A 13,218-nucleotide genomic window follows, 5' to 3' on the forward strand; every position below is an offset into this window, starting at 1 on the left:
TCCTTAAACTATAGATGTGGCACTTAAGCCTTTAGGTGTCCTTTACTGCAAACTCAGCACAACGCAAATGCCTGTTTAGATTATTTCCCCTTGGTGTGGAGCTGTGGGATATAGCACTAGACCACAAGGCTGCTTTGAAACACAAGGTTAGTGGTTCAAACTCACCAGGTGCTGCTTGGAAAACCTATACAGCATCACTATGAGTCTGAACCGACTAGACAGGTTTGATCTCCTGTCTCACAAGAGTAAGAATGATGAGCTAACACACTGTCAGCACATACAACACCACAATCCATAACATTAGCAGAGGCTACAGTGGTTACATGGCAGGACACCAAAAACTAGTCATACTGCAGTAACAATTTATAGAAAACAGCACAAATGCCAGACTGCTTGTTTCTGAACCTTAGTCACCCAGCCCTTAACGTATGTTAAGAGTATAAATTATGTGTACATATCTTACACTCTTAACATTCAGAATCAGAAAGTAGTATAATTTTCTGAATGTTAAGAGTGCAAAATATGTACACATTGCATATGGTATTTCACAGTACCATAGAGATCTCTCTTTAAAGGCAGAAACTGTGCCATTCACTTTATAACCTCTTTAGCATTTATGGCAACGCTGTTGCTGTTGCTGCTGTTAAGTGCAATGGAGTCAGCCAATACATTGCTGTTTTTAAAATTAAAGTATTTCTATGCAAGAAAGTACAATTTATTTAAAAGCTCATGTTAATAACCAGTGGTTGTTCATAAGCACTCTTGAGTTAGTTCTGACTCATAGTGACCCTGTATAGGGTTTCTAAGGAGTGGCTGATGGGTTGAACTGTGGACCCTGCAGCTCAAAGTGTCCTTGCGGTCCACCGCTTTATTCTACAGCGCCACCAGGATAGCAGCTCTTAAATAGTTTCTTCTCTACCAAAATTTACTTTGCCTTTACAGCTACTTAGTAGTAAATAAACATGACGGTAATGCTTAACTCAAATTCAAAATCATTAACAGATAGATAGTCATGGTTTGTAATATCCTTAGATTCAAACCTGGGGTGGTAATATATCCTACCTTCTTTCAGAAACTATAGTGAGGTCATATGTTATTGTCTAAGTGGACTGTAAACAGTTCAGTGGACTGCAAATGCTCATTACTATCAGGCAGTCCCACATATCATATCACTCTGTTCAAATCATGTTGCCAAAGTCATGACAACTGCACTTGAAATTTAATTCAGAATTATTTGCAGTAATACTTGCATTGTATAAGGTATTATACGAAATGGTTTAGGAATACAATGGTAATTCTGAGTTCTTGCTCATAATTAAATAAGACCAAAAAAAGAAAATAAGTAGCTGTTCTATGTGGTATGTTATCATCTAATACACCAAAATAGCAATTGCTATTGTGTTTATTCTGACTCATGGCAACTCTATGGGACAAAGTAGACTGCCTACGGGGTGTCTGAAGCTGTAATGTTTACAGAAGCAGAATACCACCATATCTTTCTCCTGAGAGTAGTTGGTGGGTCAGAACCACCGATCTTTCAGTTGGCAACTGAATGCTTAATCACGGTGCTACTCCTTTATAATAATTCACTGATATGCATCATGTTTTAGAGGGAGGCCAAAGACTCTCTGCCTTGGTTATATTATCCAGTCTTTTATCTCTTTGTTAATAAAGCCTAATTTGGATACACTTGTTTTAAATTTTGAGGTCAATGTTCATGAACGTTTAAAAATCATTTTTAAACAATTTACAGAAAATCTAAAACAAATACTTACTATTTATAGCTTACATTTTAAGATGGGCAATTTTAATTAAAAAATTGCCAATGAATGCTAAATAGTTCATCTAAAGGACAGAGTAAAAAAAATTTAAAGACAGTTATCATACCTGAGCAATCCCTCCAAGATGACTTCTCAGAAGAAAACAGGAGCTTCTTCAAAAGAAATGCCTTTGCACAATTAAAGCAATCATTATTAGAAAGCATTATAAGCACATATCATAATATCATTTATTTCAAATTGGGAAAAAACTAATTTGTACTTTTCTGATATCCTGAATTGTTCTACTAAAATTTGCTTTCTTTCACATTCAAAAGTACATGTGTAGAATTAATTACTTAGAATATACTACTATCAACTTGATTCTAGATCTATAATATGCTGCTGCTTCTATAAGAAATATTCTCTGGCAAAGAGAATAATTAATTAAAAATAACAGATACATAACTGGTAATTACAGAAACTTGTGGAGTCCTGGTGTGGCGCTGTGGGTTAATGTGCCAGCTGCAAAGCTGTTTGAACTGCAAGGTCGGCAGTTCAAACGTACCAGCTGCTCCTCGGAAACCCTATACAGGGTGGCTATGGGTCAGAAGCGACTTGACAGCACTTCACAACAAATGGAGTTATGGTGTGGTGCTGTGGGTTAATGTGCCAGGACTGCAAAGCCATTTGAACTGCAAGGCCGTTCAAGCTCACCAGCTACTCCTCGGAAACCCTATATAGGGGTCACTATAGATCAGAAGTGACTTGACAACACTTAACAACAACAACAACATTATTTCATTAAAAAATGTAGACCCTACAAAACCGGAGCAAGTGCACAAGTCTCTTAGATTCCTTTGTTGTTACTGTTTTTGTTGTTAAGTGCTACCAAGTCAGTTCTGACTCATAGTAACCCTGTATAGGGTTTTCAAGGAGCAGTTGGTGGGTCTGAACCTAAGACCTTGTGGTCAGCAGTCCAGTGATTATACTATAGCACACAACAAAGCTCCTTGGGAGAAAAGAAATCTAAATAGAAAATGTCTCTGTTCTATTAGAAAACAAGAATGACACTATGAGAGTCATCTTTTCATTATAAGGAGTTCTGCATTTAGCACACACACACAAACTATTAGATTCAAAAGAGAAACAAATTGATTTTTGCCCTTCTCTTGAGTCAACTATATCACATAGAAGATTTGAAAGAAGAGGGTTCAATATACAGTTTCCTTCACAAAGTACAATCCAAGGGCTATCTGTATCTTAATTATCTGAATTGCTTGAAATGCAATTGCTCAAAATTCTCGAGCTTCAAGTGAATCTGAATCTTTATAAAGCAGGTTAAACAGGTAACTGTGGAGACTGTTACTCATAGGTTTTTAATTTCAAAAGCATTAGTATATATATTAGGATATTTGTTGTTGTTATTAAGTGCCGTCGAGTGGATTCCAACCCATAGCGACTCTGTATAGGATTTCCAAGGAGCAGCTGGTGAGCTTGAATCACTGACATTGCAGTTCAAGCGACTTTACAGTCTGATGCATTAGGAGATTTGTTGTTGTTGTTAGGTGCCGTTGAGTCGGTTCTGACCCATAGCGACCCTGTACGGGGTTTCTGAGGAACAGCTGGTGAGCTTGAACTGGCGACATTGCAGTTCAAATGGCTTTGCAGTCTGGCGCATTAACCCACAGCGCCACACCAGGAGATTTAGACAGACCTAAATTTGAGTCTTGATTCTACTACTTTACTACCTAGAAATAATAATAGCACAAATTTTAAAAGGATGGCGTGAGGATCATATGAGGTTATATATGTAATGCATTTGGTAAAGTATGTGGCACAAATAAGCAATCAATTCAAAGTCTGCTAAGAAATATTCTATAGTATTCCAACAGAAATTAAATCTATAAATGCTACAATCATGAGCTTCTGATGTTTCTCCAAAATAACAAAAATCATAAAATTGAGTTGCTGTTGTTATGTGCTATTAAGTCTGTTTTGACTTATAGCAACTAAATATAGTGTTTTTGAGGCTGCAAATCTAATCAGAAGCAGAAAGTCTCATCTTTCTCCCATGGAACAGCTGGTCGGCTTGAACCAAAGACCTTGTGATCAGCAGTCTAGTGTTTATTCTACAGATCCACAATGGTCCCCAAAACTGAGTTTTTGTTTTAAGTGCCATTGAGTAGGTTCTGAATCATAGCGATCTTGTTGGAAACCCTATACATGTTGGCTATTGAGTCAGAATCAACTCAACAACACCTAACAATAATAACAAATAGGGTTTCCGAGGAACAGCTGGTGGGTTTGAACTGCCAACCTTGTGGTTCACAGTCCAGTGCTGATCACCAGGAGTCCCCAAACTTGAGTAGTGGTGATAGTGGTGTGCCCTGGAGTCGGTTTCAACTCATTGCGACCCTGTATAGGGTTTCTGAGGCTGTAAATCTTTATGGGAGCAGAAAGCCTCATCTTTCTCCTGCGGGACAGCTAGTGGTTGTGAACTGCTAACCTTGAGGTTGCCAGCCAGCATTGCAACCACTATGCTACCAGAGCTTGTTCCAAAACTGAGTAGCAGGACTATGTTAAAGAATTTTTGGAAAATGAGGTAGGGACACATTATTTTACCACTGATACAACCACTGTTAGTGCTTTGATATATTACTTCCAGACTTTCTTTACACTTGTTTGTAATTTCATCACAAGTGAGAATCATAATAGGTATGTGATTGTTTTATTTTTTACTATTTTCCAACAAAATTCATAACTGTCATTGGTAATCACTAACTGCCTGTATAACTATCAAATTTTATTGCATGTTATTTGATATTTAAATTATATTACTATACCTTTAGCTTGTTTGCAATCTCAACAACAATTAATAACAACAACATATATACTAGGGTAAGTGAAGTATTGCTAGCAGAATTCCAGTTCATACATGCACAGGCTTATTTCAAATAAAACATGTTCAAATGTATCTCTACAATCAGCGGACAGTTTAGGGCAAGTTTTCTTAGTAATACTCTTGTCTTAGTCTCATAGTTGTTGTTGTTAAGTGACATCGAGTCGGTTCTAACTCACAGGGACCCTGTATAGCAGGGGTGGAAAATGTCCAGCTGGCGCACTGTATAAGTCCTGTGAAATCATTTGGACTGACCTTGCCAAGGCAACTGCAGTTCAAGCCATCACAGTGTTGTTAAGTATCATGGAGTGCATATTAGGTTCTGACTCATAGTGACCCTGCATAGGGTTTTTGAGGCTGTAAATCTTTACAGGAGCAAAAAGCCTCATCTTTCTCCCATGGAGCAGCTAGTAGATTAGAACTGATAACATTTCATAGTGGATCATAATCTACTATGCTACCAGGGTTAAATTTTAAGTTGATAATTTTTATGGCCTTCGAACAATGTTATAAATTTTGGCAGGAAAAGGTTCCCCACCCATGCTGTATAGGGTTTCTGAGGAGCGGCTGGTGAGCTTGAACTGCCTAAAATTGATCTTGCAGTCCAGTGCGTTAGCCCGCAGCGCCACAGCAGGACTCCATAGTAAGACCTAGTATCATAATTTATTTCCATAATTACGTTTATTTTTCTAGTTAATACCATCATGTTCTCATTTTCTTCATTACACTTAATGATTAACTTCTGACTTTTAAATTGAAATATTAATAAACACAAAATTACTCTGATTGAAAAGATTTATGTAGTTGCTAAACTAAATTACTACCTTAAAGATACATAAAGATGGCTGTCAGAATTTTACTTATTACAATCATCCTTTGTTACAGAGCAACACCATTTACAAAAATAACTATGATTTCTGAAAATTAAGCAGAAAATTCCCATGTTTCACCTTACATTAAACTACATTCACAGATTTCAATAAAAACTCTTTGGTACTATTACAAATGAAGATGGGCACCACTTATATTACCTAATTTCCATATAGCCAGGACAAGAACTCTTCAAAACTCAGGTGCAAATCCTTCTAGCAATCCAAAATTACCTCAAAATACTCACTACAACTAGGTCTTACTACTAATTTACAGTCAAATTTCATTCATCTTTAACACTCTGAAGGAAGGGTCAAACCTATTTTTTTTATTGCTCTAATAAAAGAAAACAAACTTTACAATGAAGAGAAATAAAATAATAAACTATAAAGGTTATTGCTTTGGAATCTATCAGAAAAGGGGAATTATTTTTTTCCTTCAGATAAATACATTTTTACTTTAACAATGTAAAACTTTTAAAGTATAAGGTTTACTTTGCAACTGTTTAGAAATGCATTCTTTATGCCCAGTAAGTGATAAATATCTTATTACATATGTATTTTCAAATAAAATATTTAAAATTTTAATTTAATTAAATATAGACAATTTCTATAATAGTTCTGAACTTACCCTGTTTTCACACACATACAGATTACATTAAAATACAGTTCTTGGTCTTAATAAAGTTACAGTTTATAGGTAATGAGTCATTACAATTAAAACTATATAACACATTAAGACTCAAAATCAAATGAATACGCATTCTCTAACTTTTATGCAGCAAAGAAAAACTTATTTTAGAATTTTTTTGAAATCCATTGCTACTAATTTTATTTAGAAAGATCAAAACTAGAGCTTAAAACAGTGTATACTTCCAACTTACTTTTAAAAAAATTTAAAGTTAGCCCAGGAAAGTAGCAACTTGCCTTCAATTTTTAACATAAATCATTTTTATCAACAGAACAGATAGAACACTATGACAAACCTATCTAAAGTATGAAATGCTATTATTCAATAAGCTCTTTGTTCTAGAAAAGATGTCATGATCGTAATTCCTACTTTTCTGAAAATTAGGGAACTATTATCTTTTCTTTAAAATAAATTTCTACTGTTGTACAATTTACCTATTTTCTGACTTTGTTCTTTGTGTATGTCAATAGTAATTTACATGAATAAAAGTTAAGTGTTAACTGATCATATCTCATAATTATTTAGAATACAGACAATAATAATAAAAACTAAAATGAAATGTTTGAACACTTCCTGTATGCAGTTGGTAAAGGAGTCTGTATTACCTGAACAGGTGCAATAACAGCACAGGGGCCACCTTCAAACTGTTCTAATGCAGATCCCTCGGATTCACTAAACACAAACCCTAAAAATAAAAGCAAGTAGCAAAGAATAAAAATGTCATTCAAATAATGGCTAAAGATATTCTAGTGTACTTTGCTCTACATTAGCAAAATATGTGTAGGTAAGTTAGAATTAGATTCTCTACCTTTAGCGGGGATCAAGGAATCCTCCTTTCAAAAAAGCTAAGAGTTGTCATACAATGACTTCACTTTTTCTCAAATCGTATTAAGAGTCTTTAGGTGTGCCACTCTTACAGCAATACTGTAACCACATAAAAACTGCATTTCAACACAAGATAAAAAGGTATTTCACAAAAAAGAGTCTAAGTTTTTGCTCCTGCTGGCAGAGCTACAATGACAGATTCACAGATTTCATTTTCTTTCCTTACAATGGATTTATTTATCTTGAAATAGTGGGCAACCATAGCAGCAGACCTCAATTTTCAGTATATAGCAAACAATTTAGCTTTTTAATGTAATGTCATGACTTTTCTCTGCTTTTTGTTGAGTATTTCCAGCATCACTAGTGACACTTTGTATGGGTCCCATTTACAGTTGACCGTATTACAGTTGTTGCAGTTAAGTGTCATCTACTCAGTTCCTACTCATAGTAATGCTATATAGGCTTTCCGAAGAGCAGCTGATGGGTTTGAACCACAAGCCTTGCATTTAAACTGACTTTGTGGTCCAGCCTGTTATCCTGCAGTGCCACACCAAGACTCCCATGTTATACTATTTTTACATCATGTTTACATGTTACATAAACACAGTGAAAAATTACATGTTACAATAAACACTATGAAAAATATGTGAGAACTTTTTGCTGTGATATGTTATTTACACATAAACATCGATATCTTAGGCATTAGTGAGTTCAAATGGACTGCTTTTGGCAATTTTGAATCTGACAACCACATGGTTTACTATACTGGGAATGACAAATTGAAGAGGAATGGTGTTACATTCATCGTCAAAAAGAACATATCCAAAATTACTCATGAGGTACAATGCTGTCTGTGATATAATAATATCCATGCACCTACCGGGAGGACCACTTAATACCATTATTATTTAAATTTACACACCAACTACTAAAGCCAGTGAGGATGAAACAGAAGAATTCTACCAACTTCTTCAATCTGAAATTGATTGAACATGCAATCAAGATATATTGATCGTTACTGGTGACTGGAATGCAAAGGATGGAAACAAAGAAGAAGGATCAGTAGGTGGAAAATATGGCCTTTGTGACAGAAATAATGCTGGAGATTGTATGATAGAATACTGCAAAACCAATGACTTGTTCATTTCATATACCTTCTTTAGACAGCATAAGAGACGATTATACACATGGGCCTCACCACATGGGTTACAAAGAAGTCAAATAGACTACATCTATGGAAAGAGACAGGGGGAAAGCCCATCAATTACTCATATGCAAATTCAGACTGAAGCTGAAGAAAATGAAAACAAGTCCACGAGAGCCAAACTATGACCTTGAACATATCTCACCAGAACTTAGAGATCAAAAGAACAGATTTCAATATATTAAACACTAAAGACCGAAGATCAGAAGAGTTGTGGGATGACATCAAGAACATCATATAGAAGGAAAGGAAAACTCATTAAGAAGACAAGAAAGAAAAGATCAAAATGGATGTCAGAAGAGACACTGAAACCTGCTCTCCAGTGTAGAGAAGCTAAAGCATATGGAAGGAATGAGGAGGTACAAAAGCTGAACTGAAAATTACAAAGGGACGTTAGAGAAAACAAAATCAAATACTACAACAAAATGTGCAAAGATCTGGAGTCAGAAAACCAAAAGGGAAGAGCACACTCAGCATTTCTCAAGCTGGGGGAACTGAAGAAAAAATTCAAGCCTCCACTTTTGTTACTGAAGAATTCTCTTGGAAAATTATTGAACGATGCAGAAAGCGTCAAAAGAAGATGGAAGGAATATATAGAGTCACTATACCAAAAGGAAATGGCTGATGTTCAACCATTTTAGAGGTAGCATATGATCAAGAGCCAATGATTATAGAGATAGAATTCCAAGGTGCATTGAAGGAATTGGTTAAGAACAAGGCACCAGGAATTGATGGAATAAAAATTGAAATCTTTCAAGAAAGTGAGGCAGCACTAGAGGCACTCACTCACCTATGCCAAGAAGTGTGGACGACAACTATCTGGCTGACTGATTTTAAGAGATCCATATTTGTGCCCATTCCAAAGAGAGGTGACCCCACAGAATGCAGAAATCATCGGATAATATCTTTGATATCCCGTGCGAGTAAAATTTTCCTAAAGGTAATACAGAAATGGCTGCATGCATACATTGACAGAGAACTCCTAGAGGTTCAAACCAGATTCAGAAGAGGACATTAAATGAGAGATATCATTGCTGATATCTGATGGATCTTTGCTGAAAGCAGAGAATACCAGAAAGATGTTTACCTGTGTTTTATTAACTACACAAAGGCTTTTGATTGTGTGGATCATGACAAGCTATGGACAACTTTGCGAAGTATGAGTATTCTGGAACACTTAAATTAAGAAAGGTGTGCGATAGGGTTGTATTCTTTCACCATACTTATTCAACCCGTATGCTGAGCAAATAATCAGAGAAGCTGGATTATATGAAGAAAAACATGGCATCAGGATTGGAGGAAGACTCATTAACAACCTGCGACATGCAGATGATACAACCTTGCTTGCTGAAAGTGAAGAGGACTTAAAATACTTACTGATGAAGATCAAAGAGTACAGCCTTTGTTATGGTTTGCATCTCAATGTAAAGAAAACAAAAATTCTTACCACTGAAGCAATAAACAACGTTCTTATCAACGGAGAAAAGATTGAAGTTGTTAAGGACTTCATTCTGCTTGGATCAACTATCAACATTCATGGAAGCAGCAGTCAAGAAATCAAACGACATACTGCACTAGGCAAATCTGCCACACAAGAACTTTTTAAAGTGTTGAAAAGCAAAGATGTCAGCTTGAAGACTAAGGTGTGCCTGACACTAGCCATGGTATTTTCAATAACCTCATATGCATGTGAAATCTGGACAGTGAATAAAAAGACCGTAGAACAATTGAATGCATATTTGACTTATGGTGTTGGAGGAGAATATTGAAAGTACCATAGGCTGCCAAAATAACCAACAGATCTGTTGGAAGAAGTACAACCAGAGTACTCCTTGGAGGCCAGGATGGCCAAACTTCATCTCTCATACTTGAGACATATTGTGAGGCGGGACCAGTTGCTGGAAAAGTATATCATGTTTGGTAATGTGGAGAGTCAGAGAAAAAGAGGAAGACCCCCAGGGAGATGGATTGGCAAAGTAGCAGCATCAATGGGCTCAAGAGTGGCAACAATTGTGAGGTTGGCCCTGGGCTAGGCAGTGTTTCTTTCTGTTGTGCATTGTTGTTGTTGTTGTTGTTGTTATTGTTAAGTGCCGTGGAGTCGGTTCCAACTCAAAGCGACCCTGCACAGGGTTTCCGAGGCTGTAAATCTTTATGGGAGCAGAAAGCTTCATCTTTCTCCCACAGAACCGCTGGTAGTTTCGAACTGCTGACCTTGCGGTTCACAGCCCGGCCTGTTGTGCACAGGGTCTCTATTAGTCGGTACTGACTCGATGGCACCTAACAACAACAACATGCTATTTACTGCAGACTAGTGTCATACAACATTTTAAGTGATACTTGCAACACTTAAGCTCATCACAATAGCAACATAGGGGGGTTGTAGAATTACTACAGTAGTAGCATTGTGGTTACAAATTGTGCTGCAAACTGCAAAGGCAGCAGTTCGAAACTACCAGCTGTTCAGCGGGAGAAAGATGAGGCTTTCTGCTCCCATAAAGATTTACAGCCTCAGAAACCCTGTACAAGGTCACTATGAGTCGGAACTGACTCCATGGCACATAACCACACCACCTGCTCTCGTAAAGATTTACAGCCTTGGAAACCCTATGCAGAGTCACTATGAGTTGGAACCAACCCCAAGGTACTTAACAGCAACAAACAGTTAACTTTAAGCAGCTGTGATGTAATACTGCATCTTTATCTTTGTTTACAGTTCACTGGATAGGGAATGGCACTATGTATGGTCTGTAAGAGTATAATCTTTGATAAGTAAAAAGTTTTACGATAAATCTGTACATATTTTATGGTTGTCGTTGATGTTAAGTGCCATCGAGTCGGTTCCAACCCCATAGTGACCCTGTATAGGGTTTCCAATGAGTGACTAGTGAGCCTGAACCACTGACCTTGAAGTTCGTACTGACTTTGAAGTCCAGCGCGTTATCCCAAATACAGTAGTATCTATATATATCTTATGCACTCAAGACATAACCTAACTTTTTCGTATTTATTTTACTTATTTTGGGTATTTTAAGGCTACATAGTTCATCTCTGAGTTTTTCAAATTGTCACACATCTCCAAAAAGTTTCAATACATTTTCTGGAAAATCAATCTGCCGGTAAGTATACCTATGAAGGTCATCTGTAATTTACTTGGGAAGGACTTGCTGTATCTATCTACTGAATTCAAACAGAATTTTCAGGATCTTTCCATACAGCATATAAGTTTTTAGGCCCTTCAATCTTTGAATTGAAAAATCAAATGGCATCACAGACAATGACTGTGCTCATATGGTTCTATCTGAACTTAACTATTATCCGACCAGGACTGAGTAATCTCACGACAAAGAAGGGACAGAGCACCTTAAGTCAAGAGATTGTGCTACTATCTATGTAACTTTAGGTAAAGCATCCCACTTCTTTAGACCTCAGTGTTCACTTTAAAAAGACAGGTTCCACTTCCAGCATGCTGTGTGGTTCTATACTGGGAGTCGATATTGACTTGTAGAGAAGGACTTTCCTATAGAGTTTTCTAGGAGTCCTGATGTGACACTGCAGGATAAGCACTAGACTGCTACTAACTAATTCAGTGAATCATTCAACAACAAACATTTAATGAAAACCAGATACTTCCCCAACCATTCTAGGAAATATGCATGAATGACACAGTCACTGCTTTGAGGAGTCAAAAGTCTAAGTGAAGATATACAAACAGATCATTACTAAAACAAAAGAGTACATGAATGAAGTAATACAAGTATGAATGGCATGCTGGGGACATGAGGAAGCAATGGTTTACTCTGACTGAGTCAAATCTTAAGAGATGTGACTTTGAGATTGGTCTTCAGTAGGAGGCATTTTTCAGGAAGGCAGTGTTGGGAGAATGACATTCCAGTTTTTCAAAAAGGGGAAAAAAAATCCACCTTTATTTAGGGGAAATAATGGTTAAGAGTAATTTTATAAATCACTAGTAATGAGAGGAGGAGAAATTGACAAGACAAAACTGAGGAGGGCTGGACCATGACTCAGCTGGCAAAGGTCGTTTAATAAAGAAGCAGTGTGACCATATTGTCATTGTAGTTTCTTAAGAACCAGAATAAGGAAGAGGTTGCTTAAAATCTATCTCTGTAAACAGAGATAGAGATGACCCTAATAAAAACAATTATCAGTGTAAAGAAGACGAACAATATTCAAATGATAATTCTGAGACAGTCAATTTGATGAGTATGTATATGGCAAAGGCTTGGTAGGAAAGAAATCAGGTGTTTCTTGATACACTAAGGAGCTGTGGTGGCACTGTAGGATAAGCACAGGGCTGTTAACCATAAGGTCAGAGGCTCAAACCCACCAATGACTCTGGCAGAGAAAGATGATTTACAGTCTTGGAAATGCTATATAGGATCACTATGACTTGGAATTAACTTGAGGCCTGTGGTCATTTGGTTTCTTGAGATACTTCTTGTTGTTAAGAGCTGTTAAGTCGGTTTCAACTCATAGCAACCCTGTGTAGGGTTTCTGAGGAGTGGCCAGTGGGTTTGAACTGCTGAACAGCAGTCCAGTGCTTATCCTAATGTACCACACCAGGACTAACCTATAATAATCCACTGCAGAGGATTCCACTCCCTCCTACCTCTTCTCTCCTCTTTACATTCAAGCTCTCTCTGACAGACAGCATTTAAACACATATTTCACATATTAAAGAAATAATAACCTAAATATCCTAAGTATCCTCCCCCATCTCAAGCTACCAGTCTCTTATTCTTTTTGCCTCTCAAGCCATAGTTACATTAGTAGTCAGCTATGTACATGTGAAAACTGGACAGTGAATAAGAAAGACCATTTAAGAATTGATGCATTTGAATTATGGTGTTAGAGAAGAATATTAAAAGCACCGTGGACTGCCAGAGAACAAACAGATCTGTGTTGTCAGAAGTTGAACCAGAATGTTCCTTAGAAACCAGGACGGTGAGATT

At 36.9% G+C, this 13,218-nt stretch overlaps 1 protein-coding gene across 1 annotated transcript in view; it reads right to left on the bottom strand.

The window, feature by feature from the left end:
- The window catches only part of FAM188A (family with sequence similarity 188, member A), a 153,585-nt gene that overhangs the window by 126,120 nt on the left and 14,247 nt on the right, over nt 1-13,218 (bottom strand). Inside the window, exons 2-3 of the mRNA XM_006872606.1 lie at nt 6,825-6,904; nt 1,888-1,948 (exon numbers count right to left, since the gene is read on the bottom strand). Of these exons, the coding sequence (XP_006872668.1) occupies nt 1,888-1,948; nt 6,825-6,904 (141 nt within the window). The remainder of the gene's footprint in view (nt 1-1,887; nt 1,949-6,824; nt 6,905-13,218) is intronic.

The sequence above is a fragment of the Chrysochloris asiatica genome, unplaced genomic scaffold (assembly GCF_000296735.1).
Source record: "Chrysochloris asiatica unplaced genomic scaffold, ChrAsi1.0 scaffold00206, whole genome shotgun sequence".
Taxonomy (NCBI): Eukaryota; Metazoa; Chordata; class Mammalia; order Afrosoricida; family Chrysochloridae; genus Chrysochloris; species Chrysochloris asiatica.